This window comes from Sturnira hondurensis, unplaced genomic scaffold (genome assembly GCF_014824575.4).
Source record: "Sturnira hondurensis isolate 20B ecotype Veracruz unplaced genomic scaffold, ASM1482457v3 Scaffold0022977, whole genome shotgun sequence".
Classification (NCBI taxonomy): Eukaryota; Metazoa; Chordata; class Mammalia; order Chiroptera; family Phyllostomidae; genus Sturnira; species Sturnira hondurensis.
The window spans coordinates 1,719,481-1,743,067 of NW_028095608.1; the positions used below are offsets into that span (position 1 = coordinate 1,719,481).

Here is a 23,587-nt window from a genome sequence, read left to right on the forward strand (position 1 = left end):
GGCCCGGCTCCTCAGCCGGGGCCTCCAAGGTGACCGTGCTCGGCTACAGGAAACTGGATCACCGGGGAGGTCTGCTTCCCCAGCCCCGAACTGGGACAGAACCAGCTCAGCCAGAGAGCAGAATCCTTGCGGGGCACAGTTGGAGTTGGCGCACACCACCGTAGGGGCCTGTCCGCTCCTTTCCCGGCGCCGAGAGCCTCGTTGGGCGGTCTCTTCCTGCCACCGAGCCCCAGCTCGGGCCAACGCCTCCCCGGAGCTTCCGCGCGCGCCTAGTCCCACCGGGCCGGGGTCCTGTCCCCAAAGCTTCGGGATAATGGCGAGACCGACTTCCCGGCCGCGATGTCCCGCACGGCCGCCGGGAGAACACTCGGGGCCGGGGCCATAGGTCTGGGGTCCCGGAGGGAGTAGGGTGCACACGGGACCGCGCAGACGGGACGAGCTCACCAGCCCTGAGAGCTCCTCGGCGACAGCGGCCGGGCGATGGGGACGTCGGGGGCTAAGGGTCAGGAGCGCACTGCCTCGCTGAGCCAGCGCGCGCCCCGCGTTCAGCGGCCAGCCGGTCGGTCCCCGCCCCCGACGCCCACGTCCGTCCGGCTCCGCCGGGGCCCCGGCCCCCGGCCTCCTTCCTCCCTTCCCCGGTCGGCACCCCCGTTCCCCTGCTGGCTGCCCCCTCTCCGCCCGGAGCGCACTCACGTAGACCGAGCGGATGTCGGATTTGTCGAAGAACCGCAGCGCCGTGCTCAGTTCCAGGGCCGGGGAGACGCGGTCGTCCCCGGGCTCCAGCTCCAGGTCCCCGTGTGCCGGCCCGAAGGGGAAGAGCTCCTGGCGGCGCAGGCAGCCCCCGGGCCCCGCCAGCAGCAGCTGCAGGAGCGGCAGCAGCGCCCACACGCACGAAGCCCGGCGCCAGCAGACCGCGGCCCACATGGTCCCCGACTGCGGTCCCGCTAACCCGAGCGGCTCGGCGCGGGAGGCTGGAAGGCGGAGATGTAACCGGACGCCCCTTGGCAGCCCCTCCCCGGCGATGGGGGAGGAGAAGAGGGGCCGAGGGGAAGGCCCGCCCGAGCGCAGGGCGCGCCCAATATCCGCGCGGGAGGGAGGGCGACACCGCGCCCCCAGCGCTGGTCCTCAGGGTGGTGGGCGCCGGTGGCCTCGAATTCCGAAACCAGCCCGGCTCCCACCGGATGACCCTGCGGGAACGGGAGGTGGGGACAGACCGCCGAGCTCAGCACGGTGTCCGGAGTCCGAGCCGCGTCGTGGGGAGGAGGCGGCGGGGAAGCGCCCCGCGCGCAGTTGCGTCCCTGAAGGGTGGGCTACGTGCCCGCCCCGAGGCGGCCTGGCGGCGTCGGGAGGTCAGACCCACGCGGTCCGAAGCTGACGCGAAGGGGCGTAGGTGCGGGGTCTCTCACGGAGGACCGGGGCCGGCACCACGTTCCTTCACTATCCCTCCGTTCTCTCAGCGTCGTAGAGGAGGGGGGGGGGCCTGGGCCCCCGAAGTGGAAGTTACGCCAAAAATGGGGTCCCACCCTCTGAGACAGAGTCACCAGTGTGTAACATAATGCGGTGTTAGGTGGGGTGGGGTCCCCACGTGCTAAAGGACAACCGGGCTGGGATAACTGGCCGAGGAGAGCTTCGTGTGGGATGTGGGAACCTGGCCAGGCCTAAGTAAGAGGCTGGAGAAGGACCCTGGAAAGCTGAGGGCTGAGCTGTGGGTGGAGTCGAGGACCATGCCGGGTGGAGAGTTCGGGGAAGGACTATTCCCAGGGAAGCCTTTAGGATCAAACCTAGGGGTTTAAATTCGCTCTGACCCTCAGGGGGTCTACCCGGAGTTCTTGACAATCGGAGGCGGTAAGTGGCCTCCGTGGCATCCTCAGGACTGGTTGGTTGTTAATCTGGCGCTGGGTTCCCAGGCGGGATGGGAGGACGCTGGAGGACACTGCAAGGAAACTGAAAGGGTGAGGAAGGAGAAGATGGACACTGAGAAGAAATGAATCCGAGTGGCATTACAATGCAAGGAGTGAGGTGAGATTATGAGTTTTGCTTGCAGGGGTCGGGAGAAAAGCTAGAACTGGACGCAGGGTTCAAGTAGGAATCAGAGCTGCCTTTTGAAGGCTGGGGGCAGGACCTGGGACGGGGGTGGATGTATTCCACGTTGTGTCGACGTGGAGAGAACGACGGCCATCTGTTTCTGTCCCCGGCTGTAACTGAACACCTGGGACCCACTTTAATAATTCTCCTAATGAACAGCAAATTTCAAATACTATTTAGGAAGTGTGAGTCCCAAACCAGTAGAAAACACGAAGAACAAGCAAATGAAATACACTCTCTGAACATAAAGTCTCTGACCTACTCATGACATGCTTTAAAATTCATTAGTCAGGTTTTGACCCTAAGAATGAATGTACCTGTTGAGAAGGACGGCTGGTGGCCAACGGCCTGAAATGTATACGCAGCCTAGCTGCCATGGCTAAATAGGGACTCTTTGCACCAGCCAGCCTCACGGATCAGCCCGCGCAGAACAGCCTCCCTGCACTGCGTTCCCGCTCTCTGGGCCGGCCTTTATAGAGCAGTTCCTGAACTCACATTTCAACCAATAAACGTGAGACTTTGCCCATCCAACTGGAACAGCGCAGCTACCTATACATCCTCAGCATCTTCGCTGACAAATCAGAGCAGCTCCATTCCAACCAATCAGAATAGTGCTTTGCTTTTGTTTTCTGCGTCTACCAAAGGATGAGGATTTGGAGTGTCATTTGCATGATGATGGACCAATCAGGGACCAGGGGCTGGAACTTCCTTCGATATAAGTCGGTTCTCAGGGGTTCCGCTGCTCCAGAGAGCTCACTTTCCTTTCGCTCTGGTGCATGGTTTTCCCCAGCTGGAGCCGACACCCGGACGACGTTGGCAAGCGGGAGCAGCACCTTAGCCCTGCTGTTCCTCAGTTGAGCTTCCAACAGTTGAGCTTTTCCACAGCTGTGCTGTATCATAATTGAGCTATTAGCACTGAGTGAAGTCTTCCTCGCCGCGTCCCAGATTGGGGATACCTGTTGACCTTGAATTGGCATTGGCATCTAATTAAGTGGCGTCTCTATTGCTATATTTTCTCCTCTTGCTGAAGAGTGATTAAGGCTGCCTGCAATCTTGCCAAACCCAATGGCTTTTCCTTCAACTCCCTCCTGGAATTGCAGCACTGAGCTCCCTCCTAGCAGCACTTTCTGACTCTACCCCATGCCATCCATCTCCAGGCTTCTGGGCCCCAGCACCATTCCTTCTAACAGCCAGGAAGTCCAAACGGAGCCCCTACTTTCTCCTCGGTGCTCACCTGCCCACAGCCCGGACCCTATAACCCAGCATGCACCTCAGGTGCTCCCCCTTCAACCCCCATCCCCTCTGTCTCACTGCAGTGCCTGCTCTGAAGCTGTCACTGGTGCCACAATGCCCTCACCTCTCTCATGAATTCTTGCCCTCTTTCATACTCAGACAGCTTCTGAAACTCCTATTGGTCCATGGGATGTTCCTCAGCAAATATAGGAGCAAGCGCAGTTCTCCACTTTGCTGGTTCAGAGCTGCGCCTGGAGTCTGGCCTGGCTGAAGCCGGGCTCCGCCATTTACTAGCCCTGGAAACCCTGGAGGTTTCTGAGACTTGGTGTCCTCCCCACTGGCATGGGAAGTTCATGCCTACAATCAGGACTGTTAGGAGGATCAAATAAGACAATCCACGAACTGTTCCGGCACAGGAAGCACACCCTTAATATCGAGCCATCACTACAATCTAAGTGTATGGGGTGTCCAAACTTTTGGCATCTCTGGGCCACACGGGAAGAAGAGTTGTCTTGGATCACACATTACATACACTGTGACACGTAATCAAAAAAATTCTAGTAATATTTTAAGTGAATGTACAAGTTTGTGTTGAGCCAAATTCACAGCCATCGTGGGCTGCGTGCGGCCTGCAGACTGCGTGTTGGACACCCCTGGCAGTTTTCGTGATTCTTATTATTTCAACATTTGCTAAGAATCCACCATGAGTCAGACCCTGTACTGGGAATCTGAAATATCGAGACCACTGAGATGCATTCCTTTCCAGAGCAGCGCACAACCCCTTGAGGAGGACAGACATGACAGGCACATGATGGGCGTTCACTATGTTCTAACTGCATTCTGACATAGTTAAAACTATCAACAATTGCACAAGCTAGTATCATCATTGCAGATGGGGGCAGATGAGGTTTGTGAGAGCTGGAAACACACCCAGTTCCCGGCAGTTAGTGGAAGAGCCAGGATTTGAATCCCAGGGTACGAGAAGCCAACGCTGACATCCTTTCTGCTGCTGCACCCTCCTGTCTTTCTCCAGAAGTTTCTCCCCCAATTGTCATCCATACGATATGATTTCTCCATCGTTTACGTGTAAGGTCTGTGCCCCCTTTATATACGCTCCTGTTCCCATATGTCAGCAGCAGCATCTCCCTGAAGTACGTCTAGTAAATACTGTAAACTACACGTCATTTCCTGTATATAGCCCCGCACTCACTGCGCACTGCCTGGTGTTTGGGGGGACGTGACATCCATGCTGTGCCTTCTACGAGGACAATGTGGCTGGGTGCCAGGCACTCCTTCGGGATTCATAGTTTCAGATACATTTGGTGTGCAATCAAAACCTTCATCATAGAATAATTAACTTTCTTAAGTCTGCATAATAATTAGATATCTTTCTCTAGTGGTTTAATGTGTTTTTCACAGCTGTGTGCAAGGATTATGTGTTCTATTTCTTCTTTTTTTTTGCATGTTTTGGTTTTAGAGTGAAGCCTTGATTTTCTTTCTTTTTTTAAAAGATTTTGTTTATTTATTTTTTAGAGGGGAAGGGAAGGAGAGAGGGAGAGAAACATCAATCTGTGGCTTCCTCTCGTGTGTCCCCTGCTGGGAACTGGCCTACAACCCAGGCATGTGCTCCGACTGGGAATCAAACTGTGATCCTTTGGTTCGAAGGCCTGCGCTCAGTCCACTGAGCTACACCAGCCAGGGCTGTTTTATTTCTTTTCCAAAGTTCATGGGACCTATCCCGATGCTGCCTGTACATTAATGAAAATTAACCATTTAAGAACTTGATTGTACTTTTAAAAATCATTAGATACAGTCATAGCATAAGCACCCACAATTATAACAATATTCCAGGATCGTTTTGTGTAAATTAAACCCTACACTTTAGAGACCCGTACTCTCGCTGACTGCAAGTGAGGCGGGAAGGTAACATTTAGGAAGCAGGCTAAACCTATGAGAAGCCAAAGTAACGAAAGTCCAGGCAGTTAAGTAAGGGTCATTGAAGGAGACAACTCACTGTCCTGCAAGTTTTAGCTGCTGACCCTCGGAGACGTGGAAGATTCCTATGGGAGGAATTAACTCCGGTGGAGTTAATTGTGTTGGTGTTTTAATCCCTAAGTAATCCCTGTAACTCATGAATGAGATGGTCACTGATTTAGTTCAACAGTTTACGGTCAATCATTACCTCAGATGAGAATAACAAACTAAATAACAAAGATGAGAATCAGGCAGGATTCTGATATTTAAGTTACTGTATTTTTAAAGGAGGTTTGGGTGCAAGGTACTTTGGGGAAATACGACTACATCTACCTGTATGTTTGGTGTAGAAGATGCCAGTTTTCAAGGTTGTGAAAGAAACAGGGCCACGTGTTAGGGGAGGCCTGTGGGGCGGTTTTACAAACTCAGAGAACTAAAGTGACCACAAAGCATGGTCTGAAGTGAAAACTTAACTAAAAGCAGTTCACGGCGGGTGGTCATACCCTGGAGAGAGATTTTCTCTGACAAAGGTCAGTCTCCACCTACATTAAGCCTGTCTGTTGTCATTTTGCATCTAGGATAACACAGCTTTGCGATGTCGGGGTAGCTTCCCTTTTTCCAGAGCCCTTGGACACAATCACCTCTCCAGAGCCGAGACTGCCAATCCCCTCCTGGTCATTTTCAGCATATTAACTATGGACTTTAATGACACTGTACCTACCTGTGTAAAAGAAATATATGTTTATTGTTTTACCTTTTATTCTATCCCAGAGGTCCCCCCTCTCCTCCTTTGCTATCTCCCACCTCTGTCAAAAGGAGGTAAAAAAGCATTTGGCAATAATTGTCAAGTATCACAATAATAACGGATTCTGGCAAGAATCATTGATGGAGTTAAAATTAGTGGGTAAATTTAACTTTCTACAACATACTCCTTAATTGCAAAAGAAAACACAGTAGATTTACTGTTGTAGACCGCTCTGCCTGGTTCTAGGAATTGTATCTCGACCCCTTGTGGCTAAGGGATAGGAATGGATTTCCTGTAACCCAGTAATTTCTCCTCTTTTGATTGTAATGTGTAAAATAAGGTGATGAACTGCCATTCTCCGGAGCATTTCTTAATCCGTTGAGATTTTGCTTCCCAGGAATTGTTGTCAGTTTGGCTCAAATAAACTCACCAAAAACTCTCTACAGGTTCGAGTGTTTATTCCATCGACGGGATAAGGTTTAATCCTCCTGTCTCTACATCCTGTTTTCCTCGGAACCTTCTGCTGCCTTATCATCGGACTTGCATCACAAACCGCCTGGGTTCTGCTTGCCTTTTGTTGTTCTTTTAATATTTTGCCTAGATTTTTGTAATTTTTAGACTTACATAAAAGTTGCAGGAATAATACGAAAATTCTCAATACCCTTCACCCAAATTTCCTCAAGCATCAACATTTTACTATGTTTGCTTCTTTCTCTCTCTCTCTCCACACACACACAATTTTATCTTGACTAGACTATTTGAGGGCGAGTTGTGAACGCAGTGCCCCTTTAATTCTGAATACTTTCCTATATATTTCCTAAAAACTGGAGCATTTGCTTACATAGCCACAGTAAAATGACTAAAATAAGGAAATTGACACTGCTCATTTGTAGATACATAATATTTATCATCTATTATCTACAATCTGCTTTATGGATCTTATTCAGAGTTCTCCATGTGTCAAAATGACGTCCTTTAACAAGGTACATCCCAGACTGAGAGTTGCCTTCAGTTGTCACACCTTCTAACCATCTTTCTCCGAAGGAGTTCCTCAGTCATTCTTTACCTTTCATGACCTTGACATATTTTAATAGTAGAGGTCAGTTACTTTGTAGGCTGTCTCTCATTTTTGGTTTTTCTAGAGTTTTCTTTATAATTAGATCAGATCCTTTGCTTCAGTTTTGGCGGGAGGACTGCGGATGTGGTATGGTGTCCCAGTGCCTCCTGTCAGGAGACAAGGCGTCAGCTGGTCCCAGTGCTGGGGCGGGCGTTTCAACGCCATCTCCTAGATGTCTCCGCTATGATAAATTGTGGGGGCGACGACTATCCTCTAAAATGCTCCTGTGTGCCATGGATGAGAGTAGATATGACTGAGACATGATGCAACCTGCTTAGGGAGGAGAAGTGGCCAGTTTCTCGGGAAAAAGGCCAGCAGCGGCCAGTTTCTCCGAGGAGAAAACAGGCCTCGAGGCCCCTCCTCCAGGGCCTTTTATTAGGTTGTAATACACAGGAATACAGGGCGGCAAGGATCAAATAGTAGATAACATCTCAAAGAAATCTGAGGGCTTACTATGAGTCAGAGTCTGTCAGGAACAGAGTTTTAGGGTTTCCTACTCGAATCCTTAACATATGAATGAAAGCACTCTTAGCAGAGCAGATTTCACAGGTTTATCAGGAAGTCTTTGTGATGCCAGATTTTTCCCCAGTACATGGTCTAGCAAGGCAAGGAGCTGCACCCCTCCCCAACAGGTTTTCAGGCTTAAGGGGATTAGAGCCAGGAAATGCTTCTCCCAGAGAACATGGGGACTGGCTTTGACAAAGCTGGGGGGTGAGAGTCCATTGCTCCCTCTTTGTTGCAGCCTCCCCCCCAAGTCCTTCCACGAAGGCTTCCCAAGTGATTGAGTCTGACTTAGGTTGCCCCCCGCTGTGTGGGGTCTTACCGGTCATTGACTTCCGACCAAGCTTTGGGGGCAGGGAGAGGAAACTGAGGCAGCGTTTGCTGTCAGAGACAAGCTTTGTCTCCTGTGGCTCACATTCCAGAGGTTGTTCCTCGCCCTTAGCCACAAGGGTTAGAGATAGAATTCCTAGAACCAGGCAGAGCGGTCCACAACAGTAAATCTACTGTGTTTTATTTCGCAATTAAGGAGTATGTTGTAGAAAGTTAAATTTACCCACTAATTTTAACTCCATTAATGATTCTTGCCAGAATCCGTTATTATTGTGATACTTGACAATTATTGCCAAATGCTTTTTTACTTCCTTTTGTCAATTTTTAACTTTTCAAAATTGTGGTTAAAGTACACAATATGTATCATCTTAACTATTTTTAAGCATACAGTTCAGTGATATTAAGTCCATCTACATAGTTGTGCAACCATCCCCACCACCATCTCCAGAACTCTTTTTATCTTGCAAAACTGAAACTCTGTCCCCATTAAACATTAACTTCCACTCCCCCAGCCCCTGGAACCTGCCCTTCTGCTTTCTGTCTCTATGAATCTGACTGCTCTAGGGACCTCACATGTGTGGAATTATTGTATAGTATTTGTCTTTTGTGTGTATGGGCAATAGGCTTATTTCACTGAGTGTAATGACTTCAAGGTTCGTCCTTGTTCTAACTTGTGTCAGAATGTCCTTCCTTTTTAAGCGGAATAACATCGCATGTGAATTCCACAGCTTGTTTACCCAGTTTGTTTATCCCTCAACAGACACTGGGTTGCCCCCACATTTTATCTCCTGTGGATAATGCTGCTATGAACATAGGTGTGCAAGTATCTGCTGGAGTCTCCGTTCTCAATCCTTTTGGGTATATACCCAGAAATGGAATTGCTGCAGCATACGGTAAATTTGTTCTTTAATTTTTGAAATAGAGTGCTGATTTCCACAGAGGCTGCACCATTTTATATTCCCACCAGCAGTCCACAAGCATTTCAATTTCTCCCCAACCTCACCAACACCTGTTATTTTCTGTTGTTGTTGTTTTTTTTCAATAGCAGCCATCTAATGGATATGAGATGATATCTCCTTGTGGTTTTGATTTGCATTTCCCTAATGATTAGTGACGATTAGCATCTTTTCCTGTGCTTATTGGCCACTTGTGTACCTTCTTCGGAGACGTGTCTATTTTAAGTCTGTCCTTTGTCCATATTGAATTGGGTTGTTCAGGGGTTTTTTGTTGATGGTGGTCATTTTTTTAAGTTCTTTATTTTACAAAATTTCTTTTTTTAAAGATTTTACTTATTTATTTTTAGAGAGAGAGGAAGGGAAGGAGAAAAAAAAGACACATCAGTGTACGGTTGCCTCTCCTGCACCCCCTACTGGGGACCTGGCGCATAACCCAGGTATGTGCTTTGACTGGGAATCGAACTGGTGACCCTTTGGTTTGCAGGCTGGCACTCAATCCATTGAACCACAAGAGCTGGGGCTATTTTGCAAAATTTCAGACCCTGAGAAAATTTAATAAAGAATGCATCCAGCTTTGACTGGTGTGGCTGAGTTGGCTGGGAGTCATCCCACAAAGTGAGAGGTCACAGGTTCAATTCCCAGTTAGGAAACATGCTGTCTGGGTTGTGGGTTTGGTCCCCAAGGGTGCATATGAGAGGCAACCAATCACTGTTTCTCACATCGATCTTTCTCTCCTCTTTCTTCCTCCCTCCCCAGTCTCTAAAAAAAATAAATAAATCCTTAATATTAAAAAATACCCCCTAAACACCAGTTATTAAGATGTTCCTGCATTTGCTTTCTCTCTTTCAGTGTCTCTCTGTATATTGTTATTTGTATAAACATTGGGAGCAAATTACAGATGTCATGGACCTTTGTGCCTAAACTCTCGAGCACAAGTTTCCTAAGAACAAGTACCACGATCATGGTTCGGACATGTTAAACTCACACAGTCCCACTGAGGCAGGAGACAGGAAGGAGGAAACTCCGGAGGTGCCCCAGGGCCAAGATAAAGGTCGTGGATACAGGACAGAGACCCTGTTCCGCTTTCTGGAAAAGCACTGAATCACAGTGAATCAAGAATGCACCTGTGCAGAAGATGCTACACAAATTAACATTTTGGGACCCCCTTCCTCAGTGGACAGTCAAGGAAAATCATGGGAGACCACATGTGCAGTAGCTTCAAAGTGATACAACTACTTGTACACGCATAGTAAAACTCTGCCAGGACTAGCCAGGAAACATCCGCCCCATAAGAATGGAACCCCTCCAGCCCCTGAGGTCAGTCTCTGCTCGAAGTTGGGCTGCTCCTGTGTCCTGTGGAGTCTACTGTTGCTTAATAAATCTGCTCTCTCTCTTTCTGCTGTAAACTCTGTGTTTGGGTCAGTTCTTGGTCGGTGATCACCAAGAGCCTGGTTACCTGTGCCCACCTGTAACGCCATTATCTAAATAATGGTGTTATTTGTCTGTGCTCCGCAGTTAGACAGGATCAGAGCAAGGACCCTGGGCCAGGTCACTAGGATGGAAAGGCCTGGAAGTCTAGCAAGGGGCAAAACTGGGAAAACAAGGACCTCGCCCACCCCCGGGGTACCCTTTCCTCCCCTGACGTGTTGCTAGTCATTCGGTAGACCCTTTTGGAGGAGGAACAACAGGCCCAAGAGTGGCCCCATGCGACTCCCCTGTGGGCCCCTACATGACCTCACGACCACGCCCTGAAGCATCAACCCCTGGGGATTACACCTAGGCCTCAGCTGTGTTTCAGCTCCAGAAAAGCAGCAAAATCAGACCAGCAACATCATGGCTGCCCTCAGGACCAGCTGCATTGACTGAGGGCCCCCTGCCCTGGCACTGACCTATTGGTAGAGACCATGACCCTAAAAGGACACACCTGGAAAGCTGATGAATATTCTATTAGATCCTCCTCTGGGACCTCCCCTAAAATCTCTACCCTTAAAAGCCTTAGGGCCGAAGACTCAGTGCGCCCTCCCTCCCAGGAGCACACCAGCAGCCCCCTCCCCCAACTCATCCGCCCAGGCACCGTACCTTTACCCTCCTCCCTCCTAAGCTCCAGGGGCCCTTCTTTTGCCTGTAACTTGCTTCCTGAGCCCACTTATTCTACAGCTCACTTCCCGACCTCTGTGACTTGTGTGTGTGTGACTTTCTAAACATTCTCTTTTGCTTTGAGTCTTGGCCCTGAGTTCTCTCCCAGCCAGAACTCATGTGCTGCGGACCCTGCCCTGAGGTCCAGCCCAACCCCACCAGTCTAACACCAGTGCTGTTCTCGCCAGTGCTGTTCTCGCCGCCAACACATCCACGGTCAAGTTTACCGGTTGCTCCAATTACGCCATTTGTAATAAATACTTTATGGTCCAGGATCTAATCCAAGTTGTCTCATCCTTTTAGTCTTCTTTATTCGGGAGTAGGTCCTCAGCTTTTTTCTTTCTGTCTTTCGTTTTTGGGGGGAGGGGGTGGGTCTTGTTAGAAGAACAGGTTAGTAGTTTTGTAGAATGAGCCTTCAAGTTGGGTTTGTCTAAGAGTCTCCTTAGATTAAGGTTGCGCGGTCTGGCGGCAGCACCTCAGAATGGAGGTTGCTGTTCTCACTGTATCATGTCGTGAGGCATGTGTCATTCTGTCCCTTATCTGTGGTGTTGACTCCAATCAGTTGAAATCTGGTGTTTCCCAGATTTCACCACTGGAGTTTTAAAACTGTTTATTGATTTGAGAGAGAGAGAAAGATCAGTTGGTTGCCTCCCGGATGTGCCCAAACAGGCGATGGAACCCGAAACCCAGGCACATGCCCTGACCGGGAATCTAACCCCCAACCTTTTGGGGGTACGTGACAGTGCTCCAACCAACTGAGCCACACAGGCCAGGGCTCCACTGGGTTTGTCTCAGAAAGCAAAAGAATTTAGTTATGTTTCAGTAAAGCACCAGAATTATCGCTCTCATTCTTAATACTTTATTATCTTTTGTATTTTCAGGTTTTGACAAGCATCTGCATACAGTTTCGTTTCCAACCACGAATTTGGAATTTTTATTTAATAACGTTTTTATTAATATTAATCAAATTTTTATTTAATATCAATATTCTTTTATATTTCTTACCTGCATAATTATCTGTGAGACTATTTTTATAACTGTCATGTTCCAAAACAATGTTCATCCAAAGACAATATCACAGAAAACTATTGAGAGATTAATCTACAAAGTTTACATTCATGGTTTCTCAGCTCCTGTTCTCAATTTTCTTACTTCGACAATGGATTTCCTTGTATTAACTTAATCGCCATTAATAATCTATACTGATCATTCTTCATTAATGTTTCTTGAGCCCCTCCTGTGTACCCAACCCTGTTCTGGGCACAGGAGCGCACCTGAGAACAAGATCACCTTGTGGGAAGATGGGCGATAAAGGAACAAGTAAACAATTTACATCGTGTCAGGTGGTGGGGAGGAAAATGCTATGAATAAAAATAGCTCAGGAGAGTGCCGCGGGTGGGCGGGCGTGCGGTCACATCACTATTCAGATCAGAGAAGGCCGTGAGGGAGCAAGCAGCCAGGTGTGCTCAGGGAGAAGCAGCGCAGCAGGCGGAGGTCTGCACGGCCAAGTGTGAGCCCTGGGCCACAGATGTGGGTCCCTCCGCCAGAAGGAGCTCCCTCGGTTACAAAACGGAAATGGGTGAGTGAGGAGTGGGCCCTTGGCCTTGTCTGCCACAGGAAGGGCTTTTGACATTTAGCAAACACCTGGAAACTGTTCAGTAGGCAATATCAAACCCAAAGGGAACCAGCCCAAGGACCAGGGTACGTGCTGTCGTGACCAAGTTCAACGGCTGCCTCCTCCAAGTTCTCGGCTGTCACAGAGAACACTGAAGGGAAAAGTGCAGACGAAGGGAGCCAAGGAGCGAGGCGATTCCAGTGGGAGATTCACGGAGACGTGACCACCGGAAAGGGACAAACACAGCAAAATCTGGCTGTTTTCTCACTGGATTTCAGGACAGTCAGTTCTGCTGTAACACTGGCTTCAAAATGCAAATCTGTTCCAACACGAATGATATTAGGAAATAATGTGTTTTTGCATTTGCTCATGCAAAATTTTATCTTCAAAAATCACCAGATGTGCCCTGACTGGCAGGGTTCATTCAGTAGGTCGTGCGTCATCCCCGAAAATCAAAAGGTCACCAGTTCAATTCCTGGTCAGGAAACATGCCTGGGTTGCAGGCCAGGTCCCCGGCTGAGGGCTTGCGGGAAGCAACCTATCGATGTTTGTCTTGAAAACCGATGTTTTTCTCCCTCTTTTCCCTTCTCTCTAAAAGTAAATAAATAAAATCTTTTTTAAAAAAACACACCAGATGAACACAGAAAACCACACCCAGTTGCACTGAGCAGTGAAGGAACGCACAAGGTGCCCAGGCACGCAGTTCTGGCCCAGACGCCCAGCTGCACAGTCCCTGGTCTGGGTCACTGGCTGGGTCGCTGATTGCAGGTCCTCCCCCCACCGCCTGACACGGCTCCAAGCAGCCACCTGGGCCCAGGCTGCCCTGGCCATCTGGCCCCTGCGAAGCTTTGTCCTGTTTCCGCTCAGCCCATTCCGTGTTTCACCTCGTGTCCTTTCCTCCCTCTGCCTCTCGTTGCTCTCCCTTTTCCAGGCACCAGGAGCCACTACTAGAGGTGTTTCAGTGGTGACGTCAGCGGGGGCGTGCTCTGCAAAATCCCTCTGTCAGTACGTGGCGGGGCGGGGCGGGGCGGGGCGGGGGGAGACTCGTGAAGAAATGGCATGGGAATGGGGGTGTCAGGGACAGTGGAGAAGACACCAGTAGTTACAGAGGCGGGATCAACAGGAGGGACAGGAAGAGAAACGTGGTGGCCACGAACACGCGCCCAGGCTCGGTACAGGGAACGCGGCTGCCTGAACCCCGGCCACTGGTCCCGCACCCACCACCCAAGCCCCGCCAGTAGGGGCAGTGCAGGCCTGTTCCTGCGGATGTGCACTCCGCTGCCAAGTGACTGTGCCAGGGCGTCCCATCTGCCTGGACACGGGTCACACTGCACCTGAGGTTCTTCCCACCCATCCTCCTGCCTCGCTCCTCTCTCCTCAGGTGTGAGGCCTGCACTGCCTGCCTCCTCCGGCTCCCCGGCTTCAGCCTTCACTGGCCAGGAAAACCGTGCAGTTTGGGGACTGGATCACTCACTATGTGGTCATGTATGTGATGTCATCTAACCCTTACAGAGACCCAGGAAGTATGTATGACCGCGGCTGCTTCACTGGTAAGGACCTTGGCCCTGAGAGGGTTAAACACTAGCTCTTTTTTTAAATATTATATGTATTTATTTTTAGAGAGAGAGGAAGGGAGGGAGAAAAAGAGGGACATCAATGTGTGGTACCCCCTACTGGGGACCTGGCCCACAACCCAGGCATGTGCCATGACTAGGAATCAAACCAGCAACCCTTTGGTTTGCAGGCTGACACTCAATCCACTGAACCATGCCAGCCAGGGCTCAGTAGCTGCTCTTGGTGGAGCTGGGGCTACAGCACGGTCCTGACTCCAAACATCACTGGCTTCCCACCATCATAATGGTGCTCAAGACTTGTTCAAAATTCTAAAGCAACAAAAGACATTACCCAAGTGCAGGTATTTTTCTTTTTTGCGTTCTAATCAGTGCTGGTATGCAAATGTTCCTACAGGCTGCTACAGTATACACACATTTTTCTGTACTTGCTTTTTTCCAGGTCGCATGATGATGCAATGATTTCCACATTGTGACACCACTTTCATAATTACTATTTTGCAGACATTGCATTCATTATATTAGAATTACTTGACCGTTTTCCTACTTTTAGCTTTTAGGCCATTTGTTTTTTGGGTTTTTGGGGGGCTATTATTTAAGAAAATCTGTAGTGAATTTCCTCTTTTTCTCTGGGAAATAGTTCCTGAAATCTCCTTCCCCCAAGTGGGATTGATGGGTCAAGGCTGTGAACATTTTTTGTCCCCAGACATGTCACTGTTGGGAATGAGGGGGAGGGGCGTTGAAATGCAGGACTTGAACAAAATCGCCACCAACACTGGAGAAACAGCTCGCACCTCTTAGCAGGTCTGCAGACCCAGTCAAATCCACCTCCTGCGAAACTGTCCTGATTCCCCGACAGAACTCATCTCTTCCCCACACCCTGCTGAGCTCATCTCGGGTGAGAATGCTTTCGTTTACAAAGCACATCTAAAATCTCATTTAATCTGCAGCATATTTGTCCTTATTTTATGGATGAGGAAACAGACTCAAAGTACACGCCTTGCCCAGGGACACCCAATTAGCGAGAGGAAACACCAGCTCTTTAGCCTGGGTCCTTTCCCTTACAGAGCTATGAAAGGTCAACTCGCACCAGGAGTGAATTTCTGTCTTTGCTTTTACAATAACGCCGACTTCCCCACGTGGCCAGGCTGCCTCTTCGGCTTTCAGAAACTCCGCCAGGCACAAGAGCACATCCAGCTGCTGGTAGACTGAGAGGCCAGAGGCTCTTCAGATAAGTACTTGGATGGAAGGAAGCCTTGAGTCCACTTAAACTGCATGGACCTAACATCCTCTGTTCCAGTTAGAAGATTTAAAACAATCACCCATCCACTCATTTCATCCCAAACATGGCGCAACAGCGTGGACAGAATACATGCCCCTTGGGGCTGTCGCAGAGCGCAGGGAAGTTTACAAAAGTGCAATGCTTCTCTCCCCCCAGGAACCCGAGCACTAAATGTTTACAGATGTGGAGAGTGGCGCTGCGTGACTCTCGCTCGGGGAGGCCTGGCTGACTCAGAGCGCTGTTTGCCTAACAGCAGCAGCTGGCCCCTCTGGGGGCATTTTCGGTCCTTGTGCTCACCTCCGCATCAAATCCACCCCTTAACGTGTCTTGTTACAATATCAGGGCTCACCACGGGTCCCCTTCCTGCCTCTCTGAGGCGGAATGAGCAATCGGGCCGGAAAAGCATATTTTTTTTTTGTTTTGTAGTTGCATTTTAAATTAATGTTATCACTCTCCATTGTGTTTACTTTTCACTAAAATATTTAGACGTCTTTAAGAAAACCTCCCCTTTTTATGTAGTAAAAATAATGCATAACTGTTATAAAAATGCAAACATCCAGAAATGTATACAAACAAAGAGGAAACTTGCCCTCCCACTTCCCTGAATCCCACATTCCAGGGATAATTTGGGTCCCCTCTCCGGAACAGGGTCTGGAGCCAGAGGGCCTGGGTGCAGCTCCTGCTCTGCCACCTCGCTTCTCAGAGGGCCCTGGGCAAGTTAACTTGCTCTCCTAATGTCTCAGTTCTGTCATCTGTAAAGTGGGGACAATAATGCTACTATGAAGGGAAGGTTGTTGGTGTGCCAGCAGGAAGCCCCACTTGGGGTGTGGCGAAGAAGGAAACTTTATTCTGTGCAAACAGCTCAGTCCTGATACAGCACAGCTGCCAGGCAATCCTGGGGCCAGGCCCCTTTCAGGCTAAACAGTCCTGCTATGCTCTACTCCTCCTTGGTCTGTTGGGGCCTGAGCTTGCCTGAAACAGCAAAACATCTTCGCTATTTCAGCTCAGCCTGAGAAACAGTCTTCACTCTGTTACTGGAAGGCAAAATGCATTCCAGAGGGAGAGGGGCGCTGGCTTATATAGACACAAATCCCTACCCCTGGTCCCTGATTGGTCTGTCATGCAAATGAAGACTCCGGATCCTCAAAGTTTTATTGGTTCAACAGGCATTTTTCTGATTGGTCAGAATGGAGCTGTTTTGTTAGGTCGGTAAAGATGCCAAAGGGGATATAGCTGCATAGCCCCAATCAGATGGGAAAGGTCAGTTCTATTGGTTGAAATAGGATTCCAGGAACCCCCTCAGGTGGCACAAACACGGTGCATGCAGGCAGTTCAGTGCAGAGGCAGGTGCAGCCCCCTTTCTCCTTGAAGTGTGGTTTGTGTGAGAGGCCTCTGCAGAAATGGCCGCTAGGCTCTGTTTTAAAATTTGAGCTCAGTTAGTGATTAGGAGCCCTTTCTAGTAGGTGCCTTGGTTCTCAATGTCCACACTTACTCACCTCACAGGGTTGTTACATGCCAAGTGCCTGGAACAGTGCTTGGCACATAATAAGCACTAGACGTATGCTAATTATTAGTAGTAGTGGGAATATTATAAACACTGCTTTGCATAGGCATAGGACTAACAGCTGTAACAGAGACCCCAAACTGCAGTAGTTCAGACAAGACAGGAGTTTCTCTCTCTTTCCAGAAGCCATTAGAGGAGTGAGACCAGGTGAGCAGTTGCTTGGGTTCCGTGAAGTTCCGACCCCTAGCAGGTTTATCTACAACAGGTTTATCTCTGGGGTCCCCTGGCAGGGAGGGGACAGAGGAAGTGGATGACAGCTAGCTTCCGGTGGAAGGCTGTGACCAATTTTGCTCACATCCTGATGGCCAGATTGTAGACCTTCTATCCAATTTTGCTAAAGAGAGGCTTTGCCTGCTGCTTAAGTGCAGGATGGGGCCACACTGCCCCTGGGTCTTTGCCCCACCCCCAAGGCAGTGAGGGCGGTGGGGGGGGGCACCAGATCTATTCCTAAATGAAATGAGGAAGGAATAGTGGCAAACAACTCCGTGTCTACCCCCACATTTGTCTTCACTGGTACATTGTGTACGTACTTCTTTTGCACAGCGTTCTCATTCAGCAATAGAGGGGGTGGGTGCACTAGACCAGCACGCACGGGTCTGGTGTACGACGTCAGTACGACGTCAGTGGACGGCATCCCAGGGAACAGAGGTCCCTCCAGCCACTGAGCGAGGCCTCGCTGACGTGCACTGACGTTCCTTTTGGTTTTTGCTTTTATAGACCAAGCTGCTATGTGCGTCCTCTTCACACTTTTTGCAGTGTCTTTTTTTTTTTTTAATGCCAGCAGGTCTATAACACAGGTTTAGAGAATTGGGTTGCTAAGGAAAGGGGCATGTAAAATTTTGTTGCATCGCGCAAAATTCCACTCCAACAATATTGAATCAATTTGGCTCCCCCACAATATATGAGAGTCTTCTTGTCTTTTTATCTACAGAGGAGAAATCTGCCCTTTCCCACCTGGCAACTTGGAGGAGAGGGGCCTTAGCAACAATATCCCTCCCACCCATAGATGGTAGCCCCTCCGTCTCTGTCACTCAGGCACAGCCCTCCTCACACTGATGGACATGGAGGGGACAGTCCACATGCAGTGAGAGGTTGTCTGCCAGGAGTAGGGCCTTTTGAAAGAAGGAACCCAGCAGCTGTGAGGCCCTAGTGAACAGAGGGCCAAAAAGGGAAAATTCGTGTGAATTAGCAAGGGTAGGAGCTACAGAGCTAACGGGGATAGGGACAGGGTAAAAGAGATCTCCACTCTTAAAAAAGCTGTGCAAAGCTAATCGAGACACATGAGATTATACAGAGATACAGCAACTATATAGTCTGAGAGGTGGACACTGAGGCCTGGGTTCGAATCCTGATTCTACCAATTACCTGCTGTGCAGTCTGGGCGCGCTACTTAACTTCTGTCTTGGTTTCCTCATTCATTAAATTGGCTAGTAACGACATCTACCTTGTCTGGTTGTGAGGGCCAGTCGTTGCAGGTCAAGTGCTTGAAACACTAGTTGGTCCATTCAGTATTAGGGACAGGTTAAATCTTGAACCATCACCCTTATCACTTCACTATGCACCTATATGTTGACTAAGCTAATTGTATTTCATTGGTGCACCAGGATTTCCTTACACAGGACCAAAAATAACTGTCCAGACTATACCGAGCCTGTGCACCTGCACTGTCAGCAGAGTGGGGGACAAGAGTCAGCAGCAGAGCACGCACACCCAGACTTCATTCAGGGACAGTGTGGTCTCCTCTGAGAGGGAGCTCTCAGCAGCATGTGGTGCAGGTGGCAGAGACTTTGACCCACAATGGGCAGGAGAGGCCCAGTTCCACGCTAAGCTGCTGAGGGTGTGAGCAGGTGTGAAGGATCCCCATCTATTAGTTCCCACTCACCCTCTGAATACGTGGTGATGTTTAATAAGTAGAATCACGCAAATAAAACTTCTTTCCTCCCATAGCCGTGTGTGGCATTGTTGTACCATAACTAGACGTGCTTCCAAGTTACTATGAAGTGTATGTACCTTTTGCAAAGCCAGAGGTTCAAAAGCGGCTGCGTTATGCATTCTAACAGACCTCTAACACACCTTCTGCCTTCCTTCCTGGCCAGTGTTTAACTCGTTTCTCCACTTCCCACTGGGGTGGGGAGCTGTGCAGGGCCATGTGCACGTGCAAAGGATGCGTTGTCTGTGCCTGGAGGATGTGCTGCCGCCCTAGAAGGCGTGTGGACAGGTCGCCTGGCTGGCCCAGCCCCCCAGGTTTTATGTTCATCAGACCCACTCTACCCCAGGGCTGAGCCCCTGGGCGGCTACCCTAGAAGCAAAGGGAGAGATGGACAGAGAAATTGTGAGTGATAAGGCAGAGACAAAAATGAAAAAGACACCTAAAGCATAATTGCAGCCCATTGGAGGGAGGTTTTGTAGCTCTGGGCGCCTTCCTGAGTTTCTTGGGGGCAGAAAGCAGGGCACAGAGGGTTCTGGGGGACAGCCCCCTCCCCCCGCAGCACCGCTGCTGGATAGTCTCCCTCCCTCTCGACAATCCCTCCCTCTAACACCAGTGTATGGGTGCCCTCGGTTCTCCCCTCTCCCCAGTGTGCTCTCTGGCTGCACTCTTCAGCCTCCCCCTGCTGGCTTCCTCTAGAAACTGTCCTCTCCTCCAGCTTCTCCCGCCCCACCTCCCGCCACGCTAATCAGGAGCAGTAATTAGAGCTCATGTTGATTGAGCACATCCTAGGTGTCAGACATTGTAAAATCCCTAACGTGTTACCCAGTCATACAATGTAAGTAGACACTCTTATCCGTACCTTCTTATAAACGAGGACACGGAGGCACAGAGCGCTTGCTCGAGGTCAGGAGGCTAAGAGATCGCTGGATGAAAACTAGGATGTTTCATTCTAAAGCTTGACCTCTCCATCACCACCCGCGACCCCACGCCCTAACCATAGCTTGCCTCTGCACGCTTCTCTCTGTCTCCCGGCTGCCTTCCCTGCACTCGCCTTGTTTCTCACAGGACGTGTGGGAAATAATGGGAAGGAGCCACTTGAACGTGGAGTTGGAGCCCCCACCCCAGAGGGACTGTCTTGAACATCTTTCTGCTCAAACCTTTGGATTTAAAACCGGACAAAATAACCTTTGAACTAAGCTTAAAGCACCTTCGTATTCCAAACAACGGTTTATTAAACGACTCCTGGACTGGAAGTTAAAGACATTCTTTACACCCAGCATCACTGTGTTTGCCTATTGCCCCTACAGAAATCTGTTCTAATGATGTCATTGTCCCTTCCCTTTGTCATAAATACTCCTCTTATAATAAAACGTAATCTAGTAGGTGAACTGTTTCCTGAGTTCTGTGAGCCATTCTAGCAAATGACTGAGGAGGGGTCACTGGAACCTCTGATTTGTAGGGGGTCGGAGGCACAGGTGAGGACTGGGGCCTTTCGTTGTGAAGACGGGGAGCAGTCTCGTAGGGGTGAGCCCTTACTTAGCCTGTGGCCTCTGCCGTGCCCTCCAGGCAGTGTCGGAACTGAGTGGGATCGTAGTGCACCCGCCAGTGTTGGAGAGTTTACTGGTGTGGGGAAAACAACCTGTACTGTAGTTACTCACACCCGTCTCACCTGCTGACCTAACGACTAGCCCGTGGGGAGCGCATGGGGGTCACTGTGGCTTTGGGCCCTGGCCCTGCTGCCCTAGACAGTGGGGGAGTGCTGAGGACTCTCCCTTCTTGGCCGAGATGGCACAGGGGGAGGTTCTTATGCTGAGCCACCAAAAGCTAGAAGACGAATGGAAAGGACCTGAGCGCACCAAAATCTAGCAAGATAGTGAGAAGCAAAAAGCTGTCCCCTCCCTGTCCTTGTAAAAACCGCAGGCTTGAGCAGGAAGGGGAAGGGGAGTCCACTGTTCTCCCAGGTCAAAGGGCACCTGAGTAAACCTCTTTCCTTTGGCACCAGCACGCGCCTCTGGAGCTCGGGTTTGTTTAGGCAGCTGAACCTGGGTTTCAGCCACAGCCCCATGACAAACTGCTGCACTCCACACCCTGGCGCCAGCCATCAGGTCCAGGGGTTCCTGAGGACATCCCTGCAGGGGTTTCCTTCCACGGAACACCTGCCCGAGCAGCCTGGGGGGAGGGCAGGCAGCAGTCACCCAGGCTTTGGCCAGCGAGACCAGAGTTTTTCAGTTTTTCACGCCAGTCACCATTCTGGCCTCGGCTTTTCTCGCTGTCTCTTCTTTCCTCTTAGGTTGACTCACCGCGTATCAGTATCTGAAGGGAGGGTAGGTCGGAGGGGGAAGTAAACAGACTTAAAAATTCAATCTGATATCAGATTTGATCAATGTTTTTTAGGGGGGGAAGTTATATTAAGTAACGTTTTTATTAAATTTATGTCTTCCATATTTCTTCTTATAGGAGATGTTCAAAATCTACCATGTATCAGAAAACAGAATACAAAACTTGTTTTGTCAATGGCATTAAAATCATACATGGCATGTAAAAACAGAAGCTTTCGGCAGATGGCGCCAAAGTGTCTTTTCTCCACCCTCCTTCCCGGTTCTGCACTGTGTCCTAGCACTTTTCACCCTCAAGAAAAGGAATTTTTTTATCAGCAGACCCTAACTCTAGCTAAGATCCACAGCAGAAAATTCCCACTGAGATGTTTAGGGAAAAAGAGCCCCAAGAGTCGTAGCCTTGCTTGGTAGAACCAGCAACTTCCTGATTTCCAAATTGTATATGGATTGTATGCCTGTTCTGTTTGGAAGAAACTCATCAAGAGGCCTGATCAGCCTCACCCCGCCCCCACCCCATCTGCCATGTCCACAGCCCTTTGACCCCATCAGAGCAACAGCCCAGGTGTTTCTGGGAACAGTGAGGTGCTCGGATCCTAGGAAGACTCTTGGTCTTAAGAGACTGGGAAGTGTGAGACCATGACTACCCAGGCCTCTCCCTCATCATGCCTCCCTCTGTGCCCCAGGCCACAGCCAGGGCACAAATGTAGATGAAGAAAATGACAACACCAAAGTGACAGTATTGTCCCATGTAGTCCCCCAAGTCCAGGAGTGGAAGCTAAAGAGAGTGAGAAACCAAAACAGCAAAGCCAGGCTAGGTGTTTATGCCTAAAACATCCATTTATTGCTGCCTCTGTGTGTGGCATTGTGAAACCAAAAAGATGTACAGTCCCTAAGCTCCAGGAATGAATAGCTAGGAGGGAAAAAAGTTTATTACCCTCAGTTGTTAGAGTCAGCTGGCTGCTGGGGGCTGATGGTGGTCACATCCTTCTGCCCCTGAGTTCAGTGACATCATGTCATCAGCCTCAAATCAGCCACAGTGGGAGGAGGGTCTACACCAGGGAAAGCAGCAAACACTGTAAACCAGGGCTCCGGCCCCCAGGGCCCAGTGTTAAACCAGCACTGGGGTGGCTCTGTCTCATTGTAACCCAGATTGCTTAAGTAACAGGGAGCAGGGGCTTCTAGCTGGGAAGCAACGGGAGGTGTCGTGGGTTTGGATTCAAGGTTAAGCTCCCCACCCACTGTCCCGGTCTCCCTCGGTCTCCATCGCTCTTTAAAGCAATTAAATTCTGCTTAGTTGCAGAGAAGTTTTGTAGCTCAAAGGGGATGCATTTATGCAAAAAGCCTAACCTATAATGGATTTTTCATAGGTGACCAGTGCAAGCTGTAAAATGGTGCCTGTCTCACCCCAGTGTTATGAGGAATACATAAAACATGCATATTCACTTATTTCTTCATTTATTCAACCATGTTTACTGATGTTTCCTGTATGCTAGACACTGTGCTATCTGGGCAATCATAGAGCTGTAAGGACATCTTTGTAGGTTAGAAAGCTTCTGTGTAAAAACAGAAGCATCACACAGTTTTTTTTTCCCTCTCAGCTTTCTTCACGTCTTCCATTCTGGACACACTCACATTTGCACTGCAGCAAATGCCACACTCTATGCCTTCATTTAAACTACAGTCCACGGTGCCCTGGCTGGTGTAGCTCAGTGGATTGAGCACAGGCCTGCGAACCACATGATCACGGTTGGATTCCCAGTCAGGGCACATGCCTGGGTTGCAGGCCAGTTCCCAACAGGGGACTCACAAGAGGCAACCATACATTGATATTTCTCTCCTTCTCTCCTTCCCTTCCTCTCTAAAGATAAATAAAAAAGCATTTAAAAAAATAAAATAAACTACAGTCCACGGCATTGACATGGAAACAAAACTGACAAAAGAAATATCCTTGAAATATTTGGTTGACTGAAAATGGGTAATATCAAAATTATCTGTATTTATATATGAGTCTGGAAGGACATACATTAATGTATTCACAGTAACTTTCTCTGTATGGTAAGATGAGTGATTTTAATTGACCTTTCTTCTCAGACGTGCATTTTACTTTTTCTACAAAATTACCTATGTATTGTTTTAGTTAAAAATAAAGAAATAAGGCCTGGCCAATGTGGCTCAGTTGGTTGGAGTATCATCTCAAAACCAAAAGATTGCA

The 23,587-nt window shown here is 49.3% G+C and overlaps 1 protein-coding gene across 1 annotated transcript in view; it reads right to left on the reverse strand.

Annotated features, from left to right (window-relative positions):
* Positions 1-1,020, reverse strand: part of NID1 (nidogen 1) — a 68,412-nt gene extending 67,392 nt beyond the window's left edge. The window contains exon 1 of the mRNA XM_037037349.1: positions 694-1,020. Coding sequence (XP_036893244.1) covers positions 694-924 — 231 coding nt within the window. The 5' untranslated portion in view covers positions 925-1,020. The remainder of the gene's footprint in view (positions 1-693) is intronic.
* Positions 1,021-23,587: the final 22,567 nt, after the last annotated feature.